At 41.9% G+C, this 21,714-nt stretch overlaps 1 protein-coding gene across 2 annotated transcripts; it reads right to left on the bottom strand.

The window, feature by feature from the left end:
- Window positions 1-4,960: 4,960 nt before the first annotated feature.
- On the bottom strand, window positions 4,961-21,645 carry TAF5L (TATA-box binding protein associated factor 5 like). Of its 2 annotated transcripts, none has more exons than XM_066611421.1 (5): window positions 21,386-21,645; window positions 16,385-16,529; window positions 13,937-14,041; window positions 10,670-11,394; window positions 4,961-6,859 (listed from the first exon to the last, which is right to left on the bottom strand). In XM_066611421.1, the coding sequence occupies exons 2-5, from the start codon at window positions 16,524-16,526 to the stop codon at window positions 6,062-6,064; spliced, it is 1,770 nt and encodes a 589-aa protein (XP_066467518.1). In that variant the 5' UTR covers window positions 16,527-16,529; window positions 21,386-21,645; the 3' UTR covers window positions 4,961-6,061. The 2 variants fall into 2 exon arrangements, with proteins under 2 accessions (XP_066467518.1, XP_066467519.1); XM_066611422.1 differs by lacking the exon at window positions 21,386-21,645 and adding an exon at window positions 17,956-18,038.
- Between the last annotated feature and the right edge of the window lie 69 nt (window positions 21,646-21,714).

The following is a 21,714-nucleotide window of genomic DNA, read 5'->3' as shown; positions in this document are numbered from 1 at the left end:
CTTGAAAGAGAGAACCTTCTTTCAATTTGTAAAAATCCCTGCGTGGATTTAATAAGCCTGCCTGTGTAAACCGCCTTGAATAAAGTCTTGAATAAAGACCAAGAAAGGCGGTATATAAATACTGTATATTATATTATTATTATTATTATTATTATTATTATGTGACATCACAGCCCAGGGCCAGGGCTTCAAGGTACCCCTCTGGACTGGCGAGCTCCACTGCACTCTTTTCAAGAGGGCAAACATTTGTTTTTTAATTATTCTGGCTGCTACTCAGAGGTTGTTCTTATGCAGTTGTAAGAGTTTGTATAATATAGTCCAGTGGTTCTCACAGTTTTCGCACCGGGACCCACTTTTTAGAATAAGAATCTGTCGGGACCCAATGGAAGTGATGTCATGACAGGAAGTGACATCATCAGGCAGGAAAATTTTTAACAATTCTAGGCTGCAATCCTACCCACACTTACCCAGGAGTAAAAAGCATAAACATAGTAGCCTGTTCAAAGTACAGATCTGTCACATTTCCCCAGTGCAGTCACACACCATCAAGTCTAATATATTAAAAATAAAATATTGAAATGAATGGGGACCCACCTGAAATTGGGTCCCGACCCACAGTTTGAGAAACACTGGTCTAGTCATTACGATGATTGCTGTAGTATTTGATGATTATGATTTTAAGCCACCCTGAGAACCTAAGTTTCAGAATACACATGTAGTGCCAAAGGTGCTAGGTTGGCTAAGAGGCACCTTCACACATCAGCAGGCCATTAACATGGTTCAGGCCATGGCTATGTTCTGGCTTCATAGTTCATCAAAGCATCAAGCAACATGTTAATGTGGTTCATCAGAATGCAGGATGGTATCAGGCACCACTGCATTTTTACTTAAAGAGTGATATTCCATCCTCATGCAAAGCAAATGCACATTTATGCTGAATTCATACACATAAGTGTACAGGATTCATTTATTATGCACATTAATGCGTCTGCATGGGCTCCAATAGCAACATGCACACAGAAGTAGATTTACGTAATTTATTTAGGTGATGCATGTTCAGAGTTTGAAAGTAGCAAAGAGGACAACCTTTTGGCAGTGTAAAATTCTGGCCAGTTACAAGTGAGAGTCCAATTTTCAACATGATAGATAAGGGAAGCCCAAACCCTGGTTTGGGGCCATTTGCAGTCCCCAGGGACCCCCAATCTGGCCCAAAGTGAGCCCCAGTCTCCAATGAGCCTCTGGCCCTTCGGAGACTTGCTGGAGCCCGCGCTGGCCCAACGTGACTACTCTCAGTGCGAGCGCCAACTGTTTAACCTCTCGTGTTAGCTCTGGGTCGAGGGCTCCCTTCACTGCTTGTTGCTTTAGTCTGTGAAGCAGAAGCAGCAGCAAAGGAAAGGCCAGCCATGCTTTGCGCAAGGCTTTTTATAGTCCTTGAGCTATCACGAGACCGTCATTCGTTCATACAAGTTCTATCTTTAACATTCATTTATGTAAATTTATTCAAATTTATTCAAATTTTAAATGTAAATTTTTCTGCCCCCAACACAGTGTCAGAGAGTTGTGGCCCTCTTGCCAAAAAGTTTGGACATCCCTGTGATAGATTATCCATCATAGATGAATGCTAACTAACCTCCCCCTCCCAATCTTGCAAGTTTAATAGCAACAAAGATAAATTTTGTCACTAAAGAACAGTGCGCAAGTCAAGACAATCTTGCAAAGATTTATAGCCTGCACTAATTCTAGTTACAGTTTGGACCAGATGTTGGCATTTGGAAATTATATGAGGCTAATAAAATTGAACAGTCAATTCCTGTGGCAGCTAGTAAATGCTGCAAAAATGTCTCAGAATGGCAGAGGGTATAAAGCTTAAAATATGGATTGCAAGAAAGCTAATTACATTTATCATGTCTTTTCAGCATCATTTAAAATATTGTACAGAAACACTTCTTTAAAAAAATGCTATTCTCCATGAATCCTGAGTTTTCATCCTGTTTTTTTCTTTTTCTGTTAGGGCACTGCACATGATGGAGGGTGTTCCCACTGGAGATAGTTTCTAAAGCCAAGAAAAATGCGATGGTGCATAACTGTTCTCACAGACCTGTTGGAACATTCTCTTTTCCTTTGTAAAATAACTACCAAGCAAACAGCTGGTCTGTGTGAAAAGGCTAGGCTTACAGGTAAGGCATTTTTTTTTCCTGATGGATCAAGCAGATCGACATTTGTAAATGTCGATACCTAAGCCTGGAAGAAAATCCATTTCCCCCTATAGGACCTGTTGCAAAATGTTTACCTCGATACCTGTCTTTCAAATATAGATGTTTGTCACACAGATGCTCAATATGGTAGGCAAACAATTCTGGATGCTCCTCTAGCACTATAAATGTAGTTAATCTCAACTATTAAGAGAAGTTCTGCACCTGCAGGGGAGCTTTTAACACACTAGTAAGCTTACTGTAGTTTTCATAATGCTTCTATCTGATATTTTTTCTTTTTTCTTTTTGTAATTGCAGTTCAACAGTGGCCTTATGAAACTTATGAAGTGGCCTTTTTTCTTTCTTTTTTTTTTTGTAATTGCAGTTCAACAGTGGCCTTATGAAACTGGCAGAGCTTATTTGTGCATTCACTGACACTATCACACAGGGGTCCTGTAATGGTACCGTTTTAGAGCTTGGCTCAGCACAAGCAATATGACATCTAAGACAAAGGCAGCCATTTCATGACCCTCAAAGAATGTGCCTGACATTAGTAACACAGCTGTAATGGAGTCGAATTATGTCCTGAAGCCCTGACAGACATCTCAAAAACAGTAAAAAAAAAAAAAACTCATATAAAACAGGATGGCAAAAGTTTTAAGATAAGTTCACTTAATATGAAATCTTACCTTTAATATTTATAATGTTGACTGTTTCAGAAAAGCACAAGTGATGGTCTAATTTTTTGCCACAGGATGGTGGCTATAGATTATTGTGATGCATTTTAAAAATGCACTATAAAAGTACAAAAAGCGTCCTCATTATGAATTCCAATCTCTTTACACACAGAAGTGGGGTTTTTTTTTTCAAACTACAGCAAGCAAGTTAGTTATTCAGGGTATGTAACATGAATGTCAAAACATGCTAAAAGCTTGAAGATTTATGAGCAAGAAGTTTTGTCTTGGTTCAGAACCAGCTTCCTTCCCACTGCCAAACCAAGAAGGGAAACACTAACAGACTTAAGGTATATTTACTTGGAAAATATAAAACTATCTTTATTTGGCAGTCAAAGTTTAGTGCTCATGTGTGCATACTTAGCATTTTTCACTTCAAGAACCATAATTTTCTAGACAAAGACTTAGGGCCCAATCTTATTCAACTTTCCAGCACCGGTGCAACTGCAATGGTGCCCTGAGGTAAGGGAACAAATGTTTCCTACCCTTGAGGAGGCCTCTGTGACTGCCTCCCCACCAAAGGGTACAGCACATGCACCATTAGCACAGCTGCACCAGCACTGGAAAATTAGATAGGATTGGGCCCGTAGGCTGCAATCCTATCCACAATTAACGAGTAAAACTCATTAACAATAAGGGGACTTACTTCTATGTAGGCATGTATAGGAGTGGGCTCTCAGCCTTACTGAGGAGCATTAATCAAGGGGACAATCTGAATCATGTTAATTTTGCAAGAAGGAACCATATACTAGAGCATTTCTGTATGGGTTTGCATACATATTCCATGTTCATATAATACATAATTAGATACTATACCTCAATCCAAAATACCCTTACTTGGAAATTAAGTTTAATAAAATTTACTGTGTAGACACAAGGGCTGAGGACAATGACAATTTTAAGAATTAACTTTTACTGGTGACCATGTATATCACCTCTAGATTGCTTCAGACAAGACTGGTAGTGTTTCAATGAGATTGACTTATTCTACTTTTTTATGCTGCTTCAGATTTGTTTTTAGGTTTTTTAATTGCCTCGATTTTAAAAAAGCTTGTTCTTGTATGCTGCTGTTATAGTCTTTTTTGGTCAAAAAAAGCAGCTTATAAATGTTAATATAATGAAATAAAGTACTCGTGTTGATCCAGATTTCAAGATAATCTAAGCAGCTAAACATCTTGGGAGCTATCCCATTAGCACAACGAATGTGATTGAAATATGAAATGGCAGTGTATAACCCTGGCCTTTGCATATTGCATATTTGCATTGTGTTAACTGAAATTCTTTACCAAGAAAGCTTAATTCTGCAGGTTGTATTCAGAAAGTTGCATATATTTGTACTGCAGAATCCAAGCATTGTCTGTGTTGCTACTGCTGAAGATGATGGTTAGTTTCACATTCACTTCCACTTTTTCCCCTATGCTATGAATTCTATGTAGCCTATTCAGTAGCGGCTCAGACCAGGCTCAAAAGCCAAAACTAGCTTTGGCTTTCTCAGCCATAATTTTGCCTCCTTATGTTAAGAAGGGGATCAGAAATGTCTTGCTATAGCATATGATAGTGTTAAAAGTACTAATTATCTGTAATGCCTGTACAAATACCTGTAATGGAGGACTCAGGGCCCAATCCTACCTAACTTTCCAGCACTGATGCAGCTGCAGTGCAGCCCTGAGGTACAGGTACAAATGTTCCCTTACCTTAAGGAGGCCTCTGTGATTATCCCCTAACCCAACTGCAGGACTACCCCAATTGCACAGCTGCATCAGCACCGGAAATTTGGATAAGATTGGGCCCTCACTGAATCCTGGTTTTTATTATCACTTGTGGATGCAAGCACACAGCTTCTGTTAAACCAGGTGATTGAGAGCATCAATAACTCCTTCCAGAATGCATCTCCAGAAGAGCTTGTTTCCCTTGTTTGAGCAGTGCATAAAAGCAACCTGCAAGGCAAAATTATGTTTAACTTCCTACAGAGGCTTACAGCCTTCTCACTTCCACAAAGAAATACCAAACGTCTCTTTAAACAAAATGCTTTAATAGAAAACAAAACAAAAATACAAAATCTCTTTCCTGAAAGCAGAAATATTCAATCTTTTCTTTGAATGACAAAATTAGAGTTTGCTTTTCCCACCCCCAGATTCTGCATGCTCACACTCTCGTATGGCATCTTCATGAAACAACTTGTTTCAGTATTCTGTGGAAAATCAGAAATTGGCAAAGCTACGTCTTCTCACAATTAATAATTTAGTAATTCTAATTTTCTCATTTTTGTCAACATTCATTTGTAGGAAATAGTTCTGATGATGGGGTGCAGTGTGCCCCTTCCTATTAAAGTCCAAACATGCTATGCTTTGCTAGCTGTTTTCTGCAGGCATGCTACTTACTACCCAGTCATCTGTCTGCTATTTTGTACCCCATCACAATGCCACCAGGCTTGGAAAAATCCACGATTTCTGATCTAAGAATAGCTACAAATATTATAGCCAGTGTAAGAAATCAGATCCAAATTGTATCTTTTTCTAGAGACAGGGCATTGTCACATTCAGATAACCTTTTTATTTCTGAATTAGAAAAATACCATGTCTCTTATACTAGCAAGCTAGATGCCTGCCCTAAAGCTATTTTAGACATTATTGTTATGTTGCTTATGTTTGGGAGCATCCCTGTAACAAAACAAGTTTTATTTCCAATATTATGGCAAGGATTCTAGTACCTCTGAAAATTCAATGGGGAAGTAGTCAATGAGCTAAACAACTGATACAGACACACAAACCTCACAAAGCAGTTAAATAGGACGTACCCATCAATGCAAGGTCTTTAAATGTAAATACCAAGTTGATGTTTTTAGTTGTTTGGACCAAGTTTTGGGCATTCCTATAAAGCATGGGTTGTTGGCTTCCCCCCACTGCTACCTGCTCTTGCATTATTAGTCAGCATACAACTACAATGAAGTTCTCTATTGCCGTCCCTGCCCTGTCCTTTTGCCATAATGCAAGACATCTTCAAGTACAGTATTTCCATCTTTCTGGACATGTCCACCAATGGGAGAAACAGACAATTTTCACAGTCAATTATATATAATCTCAGTTTATAATAGACTCTGACTTTCAATAACAACCCCCCCCCATTTAAAAAAAATTAATGTTCCTGATTCTCTTGTGCAATTCCAGTCACCAGAAGAAGGTTACAGGCCATGAATTGTACACTCAGTACATTGTTTATCTGTCCAGTATAGACACCTACTAGCTCACTGGAAGAGCCATCTACGGGGGCATTGCAGTATGTGTTTCGAATGTCCCAAACCCGAACAGAGTTGTCCATTGACGCAGAAGCAATCAAGCTACTGTCCGGACTAAAAGTAAGGCTGGTGATATTATCTGTGTGCCCTCGTAGTTCTTTGTAAAGTGTGCCAGATGCCAAATCCCACAGCTTTAACCGCTGGTCTTCACCTGCTGAAGCCAAATACTTACCATTTGGAGAAAATGCAAGTGAGAGCACAGGACCACGGTGACCTGTGAACAGGCGTACTGTGTTTCCTTGCTGGGCACTCCATAGGCGCACTGTTTTGTCTGTGGATCCTGTTGCCAAGTAGTTAGAATTGGGGTGAAACTTAATGCAGTCCACATCTGCCAAATGGCCTGCATATATCCGCAGTGGATACGTCCGATCAAATGACCAGAGTCTTGCTGTGCGGTCATGGGAACCACTGGCAAAATACAGGCTACAAGGACTGATGTCCAGATCCCATACAGGGTATGCATGCCCTTGGTACAACACAGTGTTTGTAAAACATCCAAGGTCCCAGTATCTGATGGAGGTGTCTTCTGAACAGGACAAGAGTCCTGAACTATCTGACAGAAACCTTGTGCTATACACTGGTCCACAGTGCCCTCTGAGTATCTTCATCTCTGTACCCACATTATCATCCTCTTCATCCTGGATGCAGCAACAAAGAGGACAGTTTATTTGTTCAGTGTACATAATGGTGAAAAATCTGAGATCTACATTCAAGAAAGTTTTTCCAATCCAAGATGGGTAACTCAGTATAGCAACAGAACCTTATATAGCCTTATATACTTCATAAGGCTGTTAATGCTTACCCATGCTATAACTTTTGCTACGAGAAACATTTCAAGCTCCAAGGCACCACCATCAATACTATAGAACAGTGGTTCTCAAACATTTTAGCAATGGGACGCACTCTGTAAAATGACACGCTATTAGGAGACATCTAGCTTTACAAGGCTTTTAAAAACTAGTTTCACCTTGCCCCAAACCTCTGTTTTTATTCTTTTTATTATGATGGGGGGGCCTTTCAGGAATGTTTGTTGAGCTCCACATTCATTGGATTGAGTCCATTCTGGTGGCCTTTCGTTCCCCTTCACCTAACCTTTGATATGAGCCAAGGCACAATCACCTACTCATGAGTAAACATGCACGTATGGCTCAGTTTCACTTTCCATAGGACTCAATATATTTTCTTAGTCAGTTTGTAGCAGGCAGACTTCCTTCTCAAGTGTTGGGGACTGTGTTTATCAGATTGGGACCATTCCAGTGGCACTGCGTTCCTCTCAGGAGCTCCAGTGAAAAGGGAGAATCCTGAAAATTTGGCAGACATACTTTCTACAGGTGGAGTCCACCCAGTTTTCAGGGATTCCCCCTCCCATCAGTGTCGCTGCTAAGCTGCGTGACTGCGCAGCTCGGAGCTCAGTTGAACCAGAAGTCAGCGATGATGTAATGGTATCATCGCCAAATGCCAGGAAGTTGCTGATGTGCAGTCATAGGAGGGCACTAATTTTTAGCAGGAAAAAATTACACATCACCCCAAGGATCCTTCCACATCACCCCAAGGATCCCCCGAAAGGATCTTTTGTAGGGTTCAGAGACTGCAGCTTGCAAACAAGATCTCTTGCTTGAACTTCATTCCCGTTGCACAAGTTTGGCTCCAACCCATCTTTTTCATTGCTTTACCTCCTAGAAGTATTTCATGGAAGTGGAAAGCAGAGGGTATGCATAAGCATGGGTTTGCATAAGGTGAACTTCCTCGTATAATTCCTCGTAATAGACCAACATCTGCAGTATATGCAGAAGATTGTGTGATTTTTTCAAAGGATCCACTCCCATTGTGCAATGAACTTCAGTCCTGTAGCCAATGAGATTCAACAGCATCTTGGAATAATTTTTTTTGTTTTGTGAATTAAATTGCAAAGGTTCCCCCCCCCCCAAAAAAAAAGCATAGTGGAAGTCAGTATAGACAGTCATTCAAGTTGACTTTGAGGGAATGTGGCAATTCTTATTGAATACAAAGCCAGGTATCATTTCTTGAAGTGCAGGTTGAATAATCAGAAGACATGAGATAAAAAACTTTGTTCTCAAGACCAATCTGTCAGAATGACAGGACAGAGAAAAAGTTATCCCTCTGAAAGAATGCCATGTTACATTCTCATGCGTTTTCAGTCCCTTTTTATCTCTGACAGATCAAGAGAAAAAAATTCCCTGTACACCAAGTTGTATGTGGGAGGGCTTTAGTTAATTGTATTGTTAAGTTATAACCTGTAAGTGTAATTATGTTGCATGAATGGGAAACCAACTGAAAATCAAATGTAATAAAGCCCTAAGACTTCTGGACTTTCAGATGTCTCATTTCCGCCACCACACAAGGGTCTGCACATGTAAATTAAACATTTGTTTGGGTTTAATATTCATAACATTCATAACAGCCTTTGGAACTCTTTAAAGCACTTTATAGTTTCTTCAGAATGTTACAAATTAATATGCCACCAGGCCCTGGAGACTGGGAGGCACCTTATGAATCTTCCAAGCACAGCTGTATAGTATTTGGGAGTTGGGCTTAGACCTGGAAGATCCAGGTTCAAATCCCTGCTTAGCCATGAAGCTTCTTGGCTGACCTTGGGTCAGACACTATCTCTGGGCAGGAAGTATACAGACTTCAGACGCAAAGACTCTCTTTAGTCCTATGAAGCACTGCACTGCTGTATATGAAGCATGCAGACCCTATGTCTGTGTTACGTATCAAAGGCCAACTTTCTGAGTCTGGGGAACACAACCATTCTTTTCCTGATCAGCTTAAAATGAAGGTGTTAAGTGCTCTCTCATTGTCCTCCTCTTTATTCCAGACAAGTGGTTCTTAGTGCACACTATGAGTTTTTTGGATGTAATTGCGATAATAAAATGAACAATAGGACAAGCAATTCCATTAAATCCATTAGTAATTCTTTTAGGATGAGAAAATGAAATGGAGAATTAATGATTACTTTATTAACAGCATGGGTTGAAAGAGCACCCACATGGCCAACAGATGTTATCTACTGGCTAAGAAGAAAGTGGGATGCATTACTGACAGTTAAGCTTATATCGTTCATAAGAGTTGCAAAAGAAAAAAATGAGGTTTTGAGATACTCTAACATGCTTATGCAAGCCATCTGGAATTCTGAAGGCACCCCATTAATGTATTGCCTTCTTTTAGGTATTACTGGGACTTCAAATACTTTCCTCCCTGCCTCTCTAAATGTGACAGTGGTTTGCTCAACTGTGAGCAATTCAGTTCCTGACATTTTTTCTAGCCTTCAACTGTATTAAAAAAATTAAATAGGAGTAGATTCCACTTTTCTCCCGCAGCACTTTCAATTGCACTAAGAACTATTCAGTTAATAACATTCTACTCAGCATCATCTCTATGCTTCTTAACTTTGATGCTTTTTGGATATCCACTTCTCCAGCCTATTTCTTTATTCTCATTTTTGTTGTCTTTTGTCTTACTAGTTTTTCTTGCCTCTTCCTTCTTGGCTCACTTCTTTAGTATAGTGGTTCTCAAACCTTTTAGTGGCCCTAGAGGCTGCTGCCTGATTTATAAATGCCAAGGGGTGTGGCTATAATGGTGATTGGGCAGCAGTGTTCCCCTTTCCCCAAAGTAACAGCTTGTTTAATTCTTGATACATGTAGCCTATTCTGCCCTATCACTTTCATGAACCACCAAGAGTTGGGTCACAACCCACTGGTAGGTCCCAGACCCACATTTTGAGAAGCGCGGCTCTAGTGTAATTCTAGTATTATTCACACAAGACCTCACCAAGAATGAAGTCTCCAGTGATAATTCTGCTTTTCCTTGGGCAGCCAAGTTGGGTGCAGAAGGGGAAAGAAATACTAGTGGGGTTAGTCAAGCATCTTCCTGAATTGTGCCTATTTTATATTCCTCAGCACTATGGGTCAGAGGCAGAGGAAGAACGTACTTTATAAAAATCTTATAATATTGATTTTAAAGGAGATTAACAGTCAAAGTATCTTTATTACCTGATGTTTCTCTCTTCCTGAGCTTGAATTACCTCATTCAACCCTTGAAACTGGGAGTATTAATACTTAATCCCATGACAAGCACAAAGCTGTGGTGGCAAGCCCAATTATTAGCAAAGAAGCGAATGTGCACACTCACATTGGGATAAGCAAGAGAGTACTCATCTGCTACATTCCATTCAATAGTGCACAGATGGGGGCATCAGCACCTATAATGCTCACCTAAACCTTCACCCAGCTAGAAATGGTGCTCCCAAGCACTTTCCTTCTATAATGGTGGGACAGATGGAAAGCACTGATGAGACGGTTTGCTTAATTTGAGAGGCTCATTATGACAGGCTGCGAGAAACCACTAAGTAAACCATTTCATTATCAACATAAGGTACGCCACACACATTCCTCAATAATTAAAAGGGGATAAAAGGACATTCTGACCTCCTCATCCAAGATATCACAGGCTAGGCAAATTCGGGACACATCTACCAGATGAGGCTCAGATTTCAGCTTCTTGGACCGCAAGCTCCACAGCTTTACAGACGAATTGTCAAAGCCAGCAGCAAGCAGCTTGCTATCCGGTGAGATCTCTGCTGTGTTTAGCAACTGCTCAGTGTTATAGAATGCATAGAAGCATATAGTGGTGAGCGAAGGAGGCCCATCTTTGACTCTTTTAATGCTGTCTTGCAATATGTCCAAGGCTGCCTCGTTCTGCAGGATGGAAGCAGGCACATCAGCAGGTTCCAGGCCATTGGTCTCACTGCGTGAAGAGCCACCGCTAGCATACAGCTGATAGTCCATCCTCTTGGCTGGTTGCACATCTAAGTGAATGTGCAAAGAGAGGACTTTGCAAAGAGCATTGTTGTTGTCACTTTGGAGGTAGCGAAGGAGAAAGTTGTAGCTGTCTTCTTGAAGACGGATGACATACTTGTTGTCCAGAAATGCCCGGAGTTTGAAGTTTGACAGGATGTCTTGAATTGTTAGGGTGGTCTGTAACTGCTCAATGATATCCTTCTGGCTGGCGTTCTGCAAGAACATCCCATGGAAGCGACTATAGAAACTGTCCACTGTGCTCTTTAGGCCATTTTGGACCATATGAAGATGGAGGTAGACGAAGAGAGGATACAGAAGAGGCATGACTTCATGGCTGTGCTGGGAATCTGAATCTAAAAGACAAGAACAAAGAATCATCTTTCTATCCTACTCATTTCTCACTGCCACTACAATGAAAGCAAGACAAGCAATTGGAGTAGTCTTTTGGTCATTTGTTTAAATTATACAGCACATGACACTGGGCACAATCCTAACCTGTGCTGGAACAGGCACTGTGCTGAATCCAGTGCAAGGTAGGTGCAGGCTTGGGTACAACTTGGAGTAAGGGGGTTTTATTCCCCTTATCATGTGTTGGGCACTAGCCAACCCTATGGGGCTTCTCAGATCTGTGTCCACAATTTTGTGGGCGCAATTCGAACAGTCTGTATAATACTGGTTGGGCCAGGGGTTAGGATCTGGCAGGTGCTGCTGCAGCTGGTCCCACCCCCCTCCTGGGCCCAATCTGCCTCCCAGGCTGCTCTTCCCCGCCCAAACTGCCTTCTTCCCACCTGTAACACACCCTACCGGCACACTCTCCAGCCCCCTGTGCCAGCCTGCCCAGGCCAGCAGAAACTTACCCTCTCCTGGCACAGGTCTGGCATTGCTAGGCCAGTACACATTCATGCGCTGGCCTAGCCTCCTCCCAAGTAGCTATGAACATGCTTTACAACACATTCGCAACACTTGGGAACCAACGCAAGGGACTTGCACCGGCTGGCGGGAAAGGGGTTTGGATGGTTCTGCCCATGTGACATTCAACTCGTCAACACACACATAGCCATTTTAGAACACAAAGAATTCTAAAAATTCTTTTCTAAAAAGAGCCCTCATCCCTGCTCTTAACCACAATTTTAATCACTTAAGGGGTCTTCTATTCAAGATGAGATTCAGAATGTAATTATCCAAGGGGGGGAGCCTTTTTTTTTTTTTTTTTTTTTTTTTTTACATATTGGACCTGGGAATGGATAAAAATGAAGCCACCAGCAGAGTTTGTTTTTGAAGTGTACTACAACATGCTGTGTTTCACAGTTTTATTTTTGTCATTGCGTGCTTGTTTTCTGACTCTTGGCCAAAGCAAACCCCAAAGGGAATTCCAGGAACACAGTGTAATGAACTCCTGAGTAGGATATGCTGCTCTGTGTAGATCAGTTGGCATAACCACCCCACTTCATTCTACCTCTTTCCTGGGACTATTTTCTTCCCATATTTAGAAGATTATATATGAGGACCGCCCACCCTTGCTAGAAAACAGAAAAATCTCTTAAGAATCCATTTAGTTTATCAGGTTCTTTTAACAAAAAGGTAATTTTCTTCTGTATCCCCTTCACTCTCTCACCTAAATGTCTAAGATATATTTCTCTTTTTCCACCTTCAGGAAGCACAAGAAAGCATCAGCACATTATTTGTTGTCTAAATATATTCTTCCTTCTGCCCTGCTAACTGTTTGCAAAGCCTGCAGCCCTCTTCCCTTTCCATCCAATTGCAATGCTGTCTCCCAGTCAGGATTGTGCAGGACTAATGTGACCATTTAACACCCAAGTAGAAGCCAGGAGAACTCTGTGGTGTTCTTTACAGTCTAAAAAAAGGGCTTTAGCAGTATCTATGCAAATCCTTTTTCTGGGCTTTAAGAACAATTTACAAAGTGGTCCTGCTTTTTTTCTAGGCCTAGATTCTAGAAGAAAAATGCACTGAAAGACTATTAGTAGAAAACAGCAGCATCAGGAAGAGGGGCAGGCAGCCACTTGCACCTGCACCCTGCCTTCTGAATGTATCCCCACTACTGGCAATAAAATATCATCTGTACTTATGCTAGGCACTAAATCCCTGTTAACACATCTGGTGCTTTGTTTCATTGTATCATTTTCACCTCTGCAGTGGAAAATAGTCTTCAGCCCAACAAAAACTGCAAGACAGGGGCTGGTAACATTTTTGAGCAGAGGTGCCTGACGTTTGACAATAATCTCATTGCCAAACTCCCAGTTGCTGAATTCCTGGAAGCAGCTGTGCAGAGCTCAACCCAGGATGCAAAGCTTTCTGCCCAATCAGTCATTCCCTGTCCAGCATGCAGCAAATTGGGTGGGAGTCTTTGCGCAGGCTGGATGACTTTGTGTGGCAGACTAGATCCGGTAAGGCCCCTACAGTACAATTTCCCCTGCTAACTGGGTAAGAGGCACTTTTTAAGCGGGTGCTCTCCTTTTATTTAGCGGGTGGGGCGGGGAGTAACTGGCCCTCCTCACCCCAGCACTGTCTTTTCTAGTGGCTGTCTGCTAGTGTTCTTTTTCATCCTTTTAGCTTGTGAGCCCTTCTGGGACAGGGAGCCATTAGTTGTTTGTTTGGTTTTCTCTGTAAACCGCTTTGTGAACTTTCCGTTGAAAAACGGTACATAAATACTTTTGTTGTTGTTGTTATTAATAATAATAATAATACTATAGTAAAAGCTTCACAAACAAATGCTACAGAAGCAACTTGAAAAGAACAGGAGAGGCGAGATGTTTCTGGTCCCTGCAGATAGTAACTGGGGAGGGGGGGGAATCATTCCAGAGCCTGGTCTCCCAAACTGTTGTATACATCCATTAAGTTTAATGCACACACACTTCCAATCAGGTTGCTACCTACCTGTAAGAAAATTGCGCAATCGCCCAAACTGTACTTCATATTGTTGTGGGTCTGCTAGGCAAGGTGCAGCAGAGACAATGTTGGCACAACCTGATTCAGATTGAACTGAGGAAATAAACAAAGGTTCAGAAAATTAGCTTCCAAAAGGCATTAAAAAGTAACAATGCAGCACACTACTATTCTCATACTGAAACATGCATTCACCAAGGGTTTTGGTCAACTAATTGTGCAAAAACAAGAGTTTCCAAAATTGCCATAGGCAAGAAAGAAAGACTGCATTTCAAGCTTGATGCCCTCTGCCGTGCCCCGCGCCCCCCGGTACACTGGTCGTCTACATGCCAACACACAATATTTTTAAAGTCACAAAGGGCCCAATCCTATTCAAATTTCCAGCACCGGAGCAGCCTCAGTGCAGCTGCAAGATAACAGAACAAATGTTTCCATACTTTAAGGAGACCTCTGTGACCGCCTCGCCACCACAGGATGCAGTGCATGCCCCATTGGCATGGCTGCACCAGCACTGAAAAACTGGATAGGATTGGGCCCTAAAACAGTATTATTCTCACCTTAGTAAATAAGGGGCCATTTGTTCATCTCAACAGCACAAGCAATAGTGCTGGACCTATTTGCATGTTTCACATGCTCATTGATAAATCAAATTATAAATAAATAATTATATCAAATTGATAAATCAAAAACAGATCTGCATTTCATTGCCACACTGTAAACTGGGGTATGACTAAAGAACATACTACCTAACATGTTTTGTCCAACAATGCAAGACTAGTTAACATTCACAACCAAACATGTAACAAAGAGAGAACTTCAGTGTCAGAAACCATCATAAAAAACCAACACCACAGAGTTTTGTATCCCCTGTATCACCTCAAAGAATACTTTCCATTGAAGCCACTCATATGTTCATTGGCGAGTGCTAGATTGTAGAGTAATTGAATCACTGATCTGTGCACTAGCCCTTATATAATTCTTTGGTAAGACTGAGCAATAAATATGTCTCACAGTTGTGAATATTTTCCCCCCAATACGAACCTGTACTACTGTCTGTGCAGATTACTCCTTGTAGCTTTGACCACAGCCTTGTACTACCCTTTATTTATATTGGGAAATCCACAGTCAGTTAAGCTCTGGCAGGCTAGAACATTGCTTACCTTCATTATTAGAGCCATCAGCATTCTTGGGGTTTCATAAAAAGTGAACTTTTGAGACAATGTTACTTGACAGTTGGCAACAATGGCGAAGACTTGTTGTATTAGGCTATATAAATATAGCCTGCTTGAACTACAGATTTAAAGCATCCCTTAAAAGTCTAAATGACTGAAGTGGTTGAGCCAATACAGCCAAAGTTTGTGAGGGCTCACACAATCAAACTCATACATGAAATTAAAGAGTATGGTTAAATTAAAATGTCACTCCTTTTTCATCACAAGTTAAATCAAAAACGAGGAGTGGTTTTGTTCCCCTCTATAGTCATGAATTAGCTAGAATTAAGGTAATAAGTAACCTTGACTATGTGAACAGAATTATCCAACTGATGTACACGTTCTGAATTTTTAAATGTTTCTGACTCTAATTTTGTTTAGCTGAGATTATAGAGATTTTTGTTTTTTATTTCTTCCACTGTTTTCCTCCATCTATCTTTTCATTTTCTTCTGTCTGCACTTTTCCTTCCTTGGAATTCATTACAGCCAGATCCAAAGACCTGAAAAGAACAGGGCATACCAACTGCCAGTTCCAGATGCCCATCACAGAACAAGTTATGGATGCAAAAAAGGTGCATGGACAAAAATATCAGGATTCTAGTTTATTAACTCAAAACCAGTCTTCTATTAGATATTATAATGCTCTTTTCCATTCCTTTTAGCCCAATTCTGTAAGATTCAGTAATTACAGACTTACAAATAAAGCTATCGTTTCTGTGTGCTGAATAGAAAAAAAGACATTTGTCTCACATTCGTCCACTGATGGTACTAAATTCTATACTACTGTAGTTTTAAAAAATTGCCCATCACCGCTCTTAGGCTTAAGAAATTTAGCCACCTCTGAATGAAACGTGATTGCTTATAGTTTATTTAATACAATAAAACTCCAATAATCTAGCATTCAATTCTGTAGCATTCCTGACAACCTGGCATCAAAACAGCCACCAGTGTTATGAAGTGTGGTGAGTTCACATCCACACAGCTGGGGTCTGGCTACTGCTCCAAGCTGCTGCCGTTGACCAAGTGACATTGGTGGTGCCTGGGCCTGGCCCATGCCTCCACTTCCCTTTTGTCATGCCCTGGCCCTGCTGGGAAGGGAAAGCTGCCCATGCTTGCCACTAAGGGCCCCAAGATTGCTCAGAAATTCACTCTATTAACAAATGCATGGACACATAAGAATAGGCCTTCCACTATACTTACAAGCCCATAAGAAGTTCTTGATAATTACCTGTTAGATTAGCTGCCATTTCTTCTGCAGTCTGGCACAGGCGCAACCCTTGTTTCAGAGGACCTTCTGAGTCGACATACTGCCTGCGCTTGAGGTAGCAGGAAACTGCCATCTGAATCTGTTCTGTACGTACACGTTTCATGACCTCCAAGAGAAAGCAAGCGGGTTTGGGGATCACATAAAAAATAACAAGATTGTGGAGAGATTACATAGCAGCTTCTTAAAACAGGTTTGTTGGTTTCAAAATCTGCAAGGAAACTGCAAGCCAGCACTATTCATTCCAAAAGTGGATATAGTACAACATGCACCCCAACCCACCTGTACACTGAAAAATTTGCATGCTATCAGAAACCAAAATCAAAAAAGCATTACATGGAAGACCGACAGTGAGAAATGGGGGTTAAGGCAATGAAGTATTTTTAAGATGCTTGAAAGATCAGGTTCACCATATGGGAAGTGCTCTTTGACTCGACTTACTCCTGAATGATCAAGTGTTATCTGTGGTGTGTAGTACTTTTGTGAAGCTTCAACTGGTGCGCCACCTGTGCCCCTTTCCCAGAAAGACAGATCCAGCCAGTGTGTCACATATGCTTTTGTCTCAGCTAGATTAGATGACTGTGATATGCTTTTTGAGGGGCAACTGGAAACTTCAGTCAGTACAAAATGTTGCTGCACGGGTCCTAGTGGAAACCCCTGCACAGGAACAAGTAACTCTCATTTTAAGACAACTTCATTAGCTACTAGTGTGTTTTCAGGCTCAATTCAAGGTGCTGGTTATAAATTTTACAGCTCTTAATGGCCTGGGACCATGAACCTGTCCACTCATTTTGTTCAACACGGGGGGGGGGGAGGGGTGAGCCTCTCCATGCTCCTGCTTCTCTGAAGCTTAGTTGGAAGAGAAATGACGTGTGACAGTATTTTTCAACTGTGGCTCCCATGCTCTGGAGGCCATCTGATTTCCTCACCAGCCTGCCCTCCAAGCTGCACAGCCACACAGCTGGATTTGGAGACCCTTGCAGCTTCTGTCATGACATCCCGGACCTCATGAAGATGTTACTGCTGAGCACTCCAGAGCTGCCCCAGTGCAGCTCTGTTAGGGCTCTGTGCACTCCTGTAAAAATAGAGGGAACAGTGAGGGAATATTGTCCCTCACTGGTGGTTTTTTTTGTCACTTAGTAAGATCTTTTTCTTCCTTTTAAGCAGCTGTTCTGTTAATTTTCACACCAATGCTGTAGTTTGCATCTTCCCTGCTCTTAATATTGATTTCTTTGTTCCTGATTTCTTTGGATTGATTGGGATTTGTTTTCATTTGTATGGATTTGTTTTTATTTAATTACTTTATTTTTACCCCACCTTTCTCCCAGTATTGTACTTTTAAAATGTTGCAACCACCTTGGAGATCCCTTTGAAGGAGAAAGGCAGGATAAATGAATAATCAGAAGTTTTTCAGTATCATTGCCTTGTGATATTTATCTTTTCTACTTTAGACAGTTTCAGTAGGGCCATTCCCAACATGTCACTTCAATCATAAGCCCACTGACAAGGGGCTATGCAGCTAGCGTTTTGCATACCGTGGATGTTAAAACAGCAGTAAGTTATATAAACTGTGGTCAGCTATGCAATATTCATACTATTTTTCAGCCCTTCTCAGGTCTGTAAGATGAAAAATCAAAAGTTAGTTTCAGTTTTGTTCACTTTTTCTTCTTTCGTTTCATAGTTTGCCGGTAAATGTAAATCTGTTTCTGTTCCTAGACCATTTTTTAAAAGAGATCACATGAGCATACAACCCACTTTCATGCCTAATAATGCATAATAGGTGTCATTGTTGGCCTGAATAACCTTTTATTTTTTTTTAACCTTTTTTTTTTTACAAAGTTTAACATTTTGCATTAGTTTTGAATTGAAAGCCTTTTTTTAATTAACCTTTTTTTTTTTTTTTTACAAAGTTTAACATTTTGCATTAGTTTTGAATTGAAAGCCACACCACCCAACTTGACAGTAAATTAAACTATATGGAATGCCAAAAATGTGCATGAGACGATATGAAACAGAAAAGCATTCTGGGTATAATGAGAACTGTTGGGATAACTCTGCTCACCGACAGAATTTTACTTATAACATTTATATCCTGCCTTCCTTCCAGGGAGCTTATGGCAGCACACATAGCATTCTCGGATAGTCTCCTATCCAGGCACACAAATCCCAAACCTGCTTAGCTTCACCAAGCTTGCTGTATCATGTGCCTTTGGATGGATCATTCCTCTAGCACTGGTTTTAACACACAAAATGAGAACCCAGAAAGGCTGGGAGCTAGCCATAGATTACTTCTGTGCCAGTAAGGACCACCAGGAGCAAATCAGATTTCGGTTTCTGGACCATAACATATTACTAAAGAGGCCACTGAAGGAGGGGGAAAAATAAACCCTACTTCCAACTCCAGTTTTTTACAGATCAGTTTTGCTGCTGTATTTGGAAAATGTCACCACCATGAAGTTCCTCAATGTCTTTTAATCCAGGGCAATTAAACCAGCATAGGCCTAGTTCTAACATTCAACTTTTATTCAGAAACAAAAATCATTCACTATTCTGCTGAGGGCCCAATCCTATCCAATTTTCCACTGCCAGTGCAGCTTTGGTGGGAAGGCAGTCACAGAAACCACCTCAAGGTATGGGAACATTTGTTCCCTTACCAATGGGCTGCATTGCAGCTGCACTGGTGCTGGAAAGATGGATAGGAAATTTAGGGCCCAATCCTATTTTCTGAAACATGCTATACAGTAGTTGAAATTATGCCCACAGCAATCAGTGTTTCTCAATCTGTGGGTTGGGACCCACTAGGTGGGTCATGAGCCAATTTCAGGTGGGTCCCCATTCATTTCAATTTTTAATATTTTTATTTTTAATATTAGACTTGATGCCTCCATAGTATGTGACTGCATTTGGGGAAATGTTACAGACCCGTGCTTTTAACAGGTTATTATGTTTGTGCTTTTAACAATGATAGTAAATGGAACTAACTCCTGGGTAAGTGTGGGTAGGATTGCAGCCTAGGATTGTTAAAAATTTTCCTGCTTGATGATGTCACTTCTGGTGGGTTCTGACAGATTCTCATTCTAAAAAGTGAGTCCTGGCGCTAAAAGTTTGAGAACCACAGCTCTAGTAGCCATATCTGCCCATGATAAGCAAACTAAAAATATATGTCTTCATCCTCCCCTCAAGATTTTGTAATCTGTGACCTACTAACTGAGCAAAGGACCTGAAAGCCTTGTATGCAGCATATAACCACATTCCACATACAATTAGGGAATAACAGAACAACATTTTCTATTCATTGTTTTGCGCACATACAACCAGAGCAACTCTTCATCTCTTCTCAATTTTTACCAGAGGCAAAAAAAAAAGAAAAAAGAAGAAGATAAACCTCTATCATACAAAGATCAGGAAACAACAACAGCATTTGATTCTGTGTGCAATAGAGATACAATGCTCATTCATACACCAGAGCAATTACAGATCGGGGTGGCCAAACTGCAGCTCTAAAGCCACATGTGGCTCTCTAACATACCTATTGTGCAGCTCTTGGATATATATTGGCTGAGCTTGTTTTACATCACAATTAATATAAAGATAAATAAGAAATTTTCAAGCTTTTTAATAATTTACCAGGTATACGCTGAGAGTCCACAGGATTAAAACCTAAGTTGAACATTCACGGTGAATAAATATACAGTATTTAAGAATTAAAATGCTTCTTAAATATTGTGCCTCTCAAACATCTGAAGTTTATCGAATGTGGCTCTTACATGAAACAAGTTTGGCCACCCCTGTTATAGATACTGTACTTATAACTACCCTGAAACATAGTTATTTTGATTGTAAGTTCATAGGGCAGGGGCATCTCTTGTTTAAAATGTATGTTATTCTGCCTATCAATGTATATGGTACAGTACGGCATCATAAGAACATAAGAAGAGTCCTGCTGGATGAGGCCACAGACCCATCTAGTCCAGCCTCCTGCATCTCACAGTGGTCCAACAGATGCCTCAGGGCCCAATTCTATCCAATCTTCCAGTGCTGGTGCAACTGTGCTAATGGGGCATGCACTGCATCTTGTAGTGGGGCAGCAGTCACAGATGCCTCCTTAAGGTATGGGAACATTTGTTCCCTTACCATGGGGCTGCATTGCACCAGGGCTGGAAAACTGGATAGAACTGGCCCTCAGGGAGCACACAAGACAACAGGAGACCTGCATCTTGGTGCCTTCCCTTGTATCTGGCATTCTGAGGTAGTCTACCTCTAAAACCAGGAGGCTGCACATACCTATTATGGCTTGTAACCTGTGATGGCCTTTTCCTCCAGAAATCTGTCCAATCCCTTTTTAAAGGCATCCAGGTCAGATGCCATCACCATATCCGGTGGCAAGGAGTTCCACAGACTAATTTACACACATTTACCAGTTAATCAAATCAGCAGTTACTAGTAAATCAGACAAGTATATTCAGTCCCACCAATGGTGACCAGCAAAAGTCACCTATAGGAAGTGCACTCACAATCCTGGCCCACAGGTTTAAACAGTGAAACACGTTTCCCCCTCCCCCTTTTTTGCTCTCAACTTTGCAGATCAAAGCAAAGAGCTGCAGAAGGCATCACTTGCCTTGCATGGCAGATGCAAAGGAGATGCAGAGCCCAAGCCTGCGCCTGTCTACTCAGAAGTAAGTCCCACTAGAGCGAATGGGGCTTCCTCCCAGGAAAGTGGCTAGGACTGCAGCCTGTGGGCGCAGAAAGGAGGCGAGTGGGAAGCGACTCAGACAGCTGAAGAAGCCCGCAGCGCTGCCTGGTGCAGATGGACAGCGGCGCAGCTGCCTGCAGGGGGAAGGAGGGCTGCCCGCCTCCGCCCGGGGAGGGCCCGAGGGCGCTTCCGCGCGCCACGCTCGGCTCATCCCGCCCGGGAAGAGGCGCTGCCGCCGCATGCCAGAGGGAGGGGGACAGAGGAGCACTCACTGGAGCATCGCAGGCGGGGAGCGGGGGAGAGGCGGTGCGTGACTCGCACTGCAGGCACGAGACGGAATTCCTGGGCTCGCGCCCCGCCAGTCACTGAGCCCAGTGGCGCGAGACGCTGCCGCCGACCCCGGCGCGCGCGCGCAGTCCCTCGGCGCTGCTGCGCCTGCCGCTGAGAAGGCGAGGTGGAGCGTCCCGGGCTGCGGCCGGAGGCGGTGACGGGGCTACCACTGTGCCTGCCGCCGCGGCTCGAGGCGGCCGCTCCATGACTGACGGACTGACACAGAGAAGGCGGGGAGAGGAGGGGGAGGGCCTCCGCGCAGGCGCCGGCT

Source organism: Tiliqua scincoides, chromosome 1 (genome assembly GCF_035046505.1).
Source record: "Tiliqua scincoides isolate rTilSci1 chromosome 1, rTilSci1.hap2, whole genome shotgun sequence".
NCBI lineage: Eukaryota > Metazoa > Chordata > Lepidosauria > Squamata > Scincidae > Tiliqua > Tiliqua scincoides.
The sequence above is the reverse complement of the archived record's forward strand: the minus strand, read 5'-3'. Positions and strand labels throughout refer to the sequence as shown.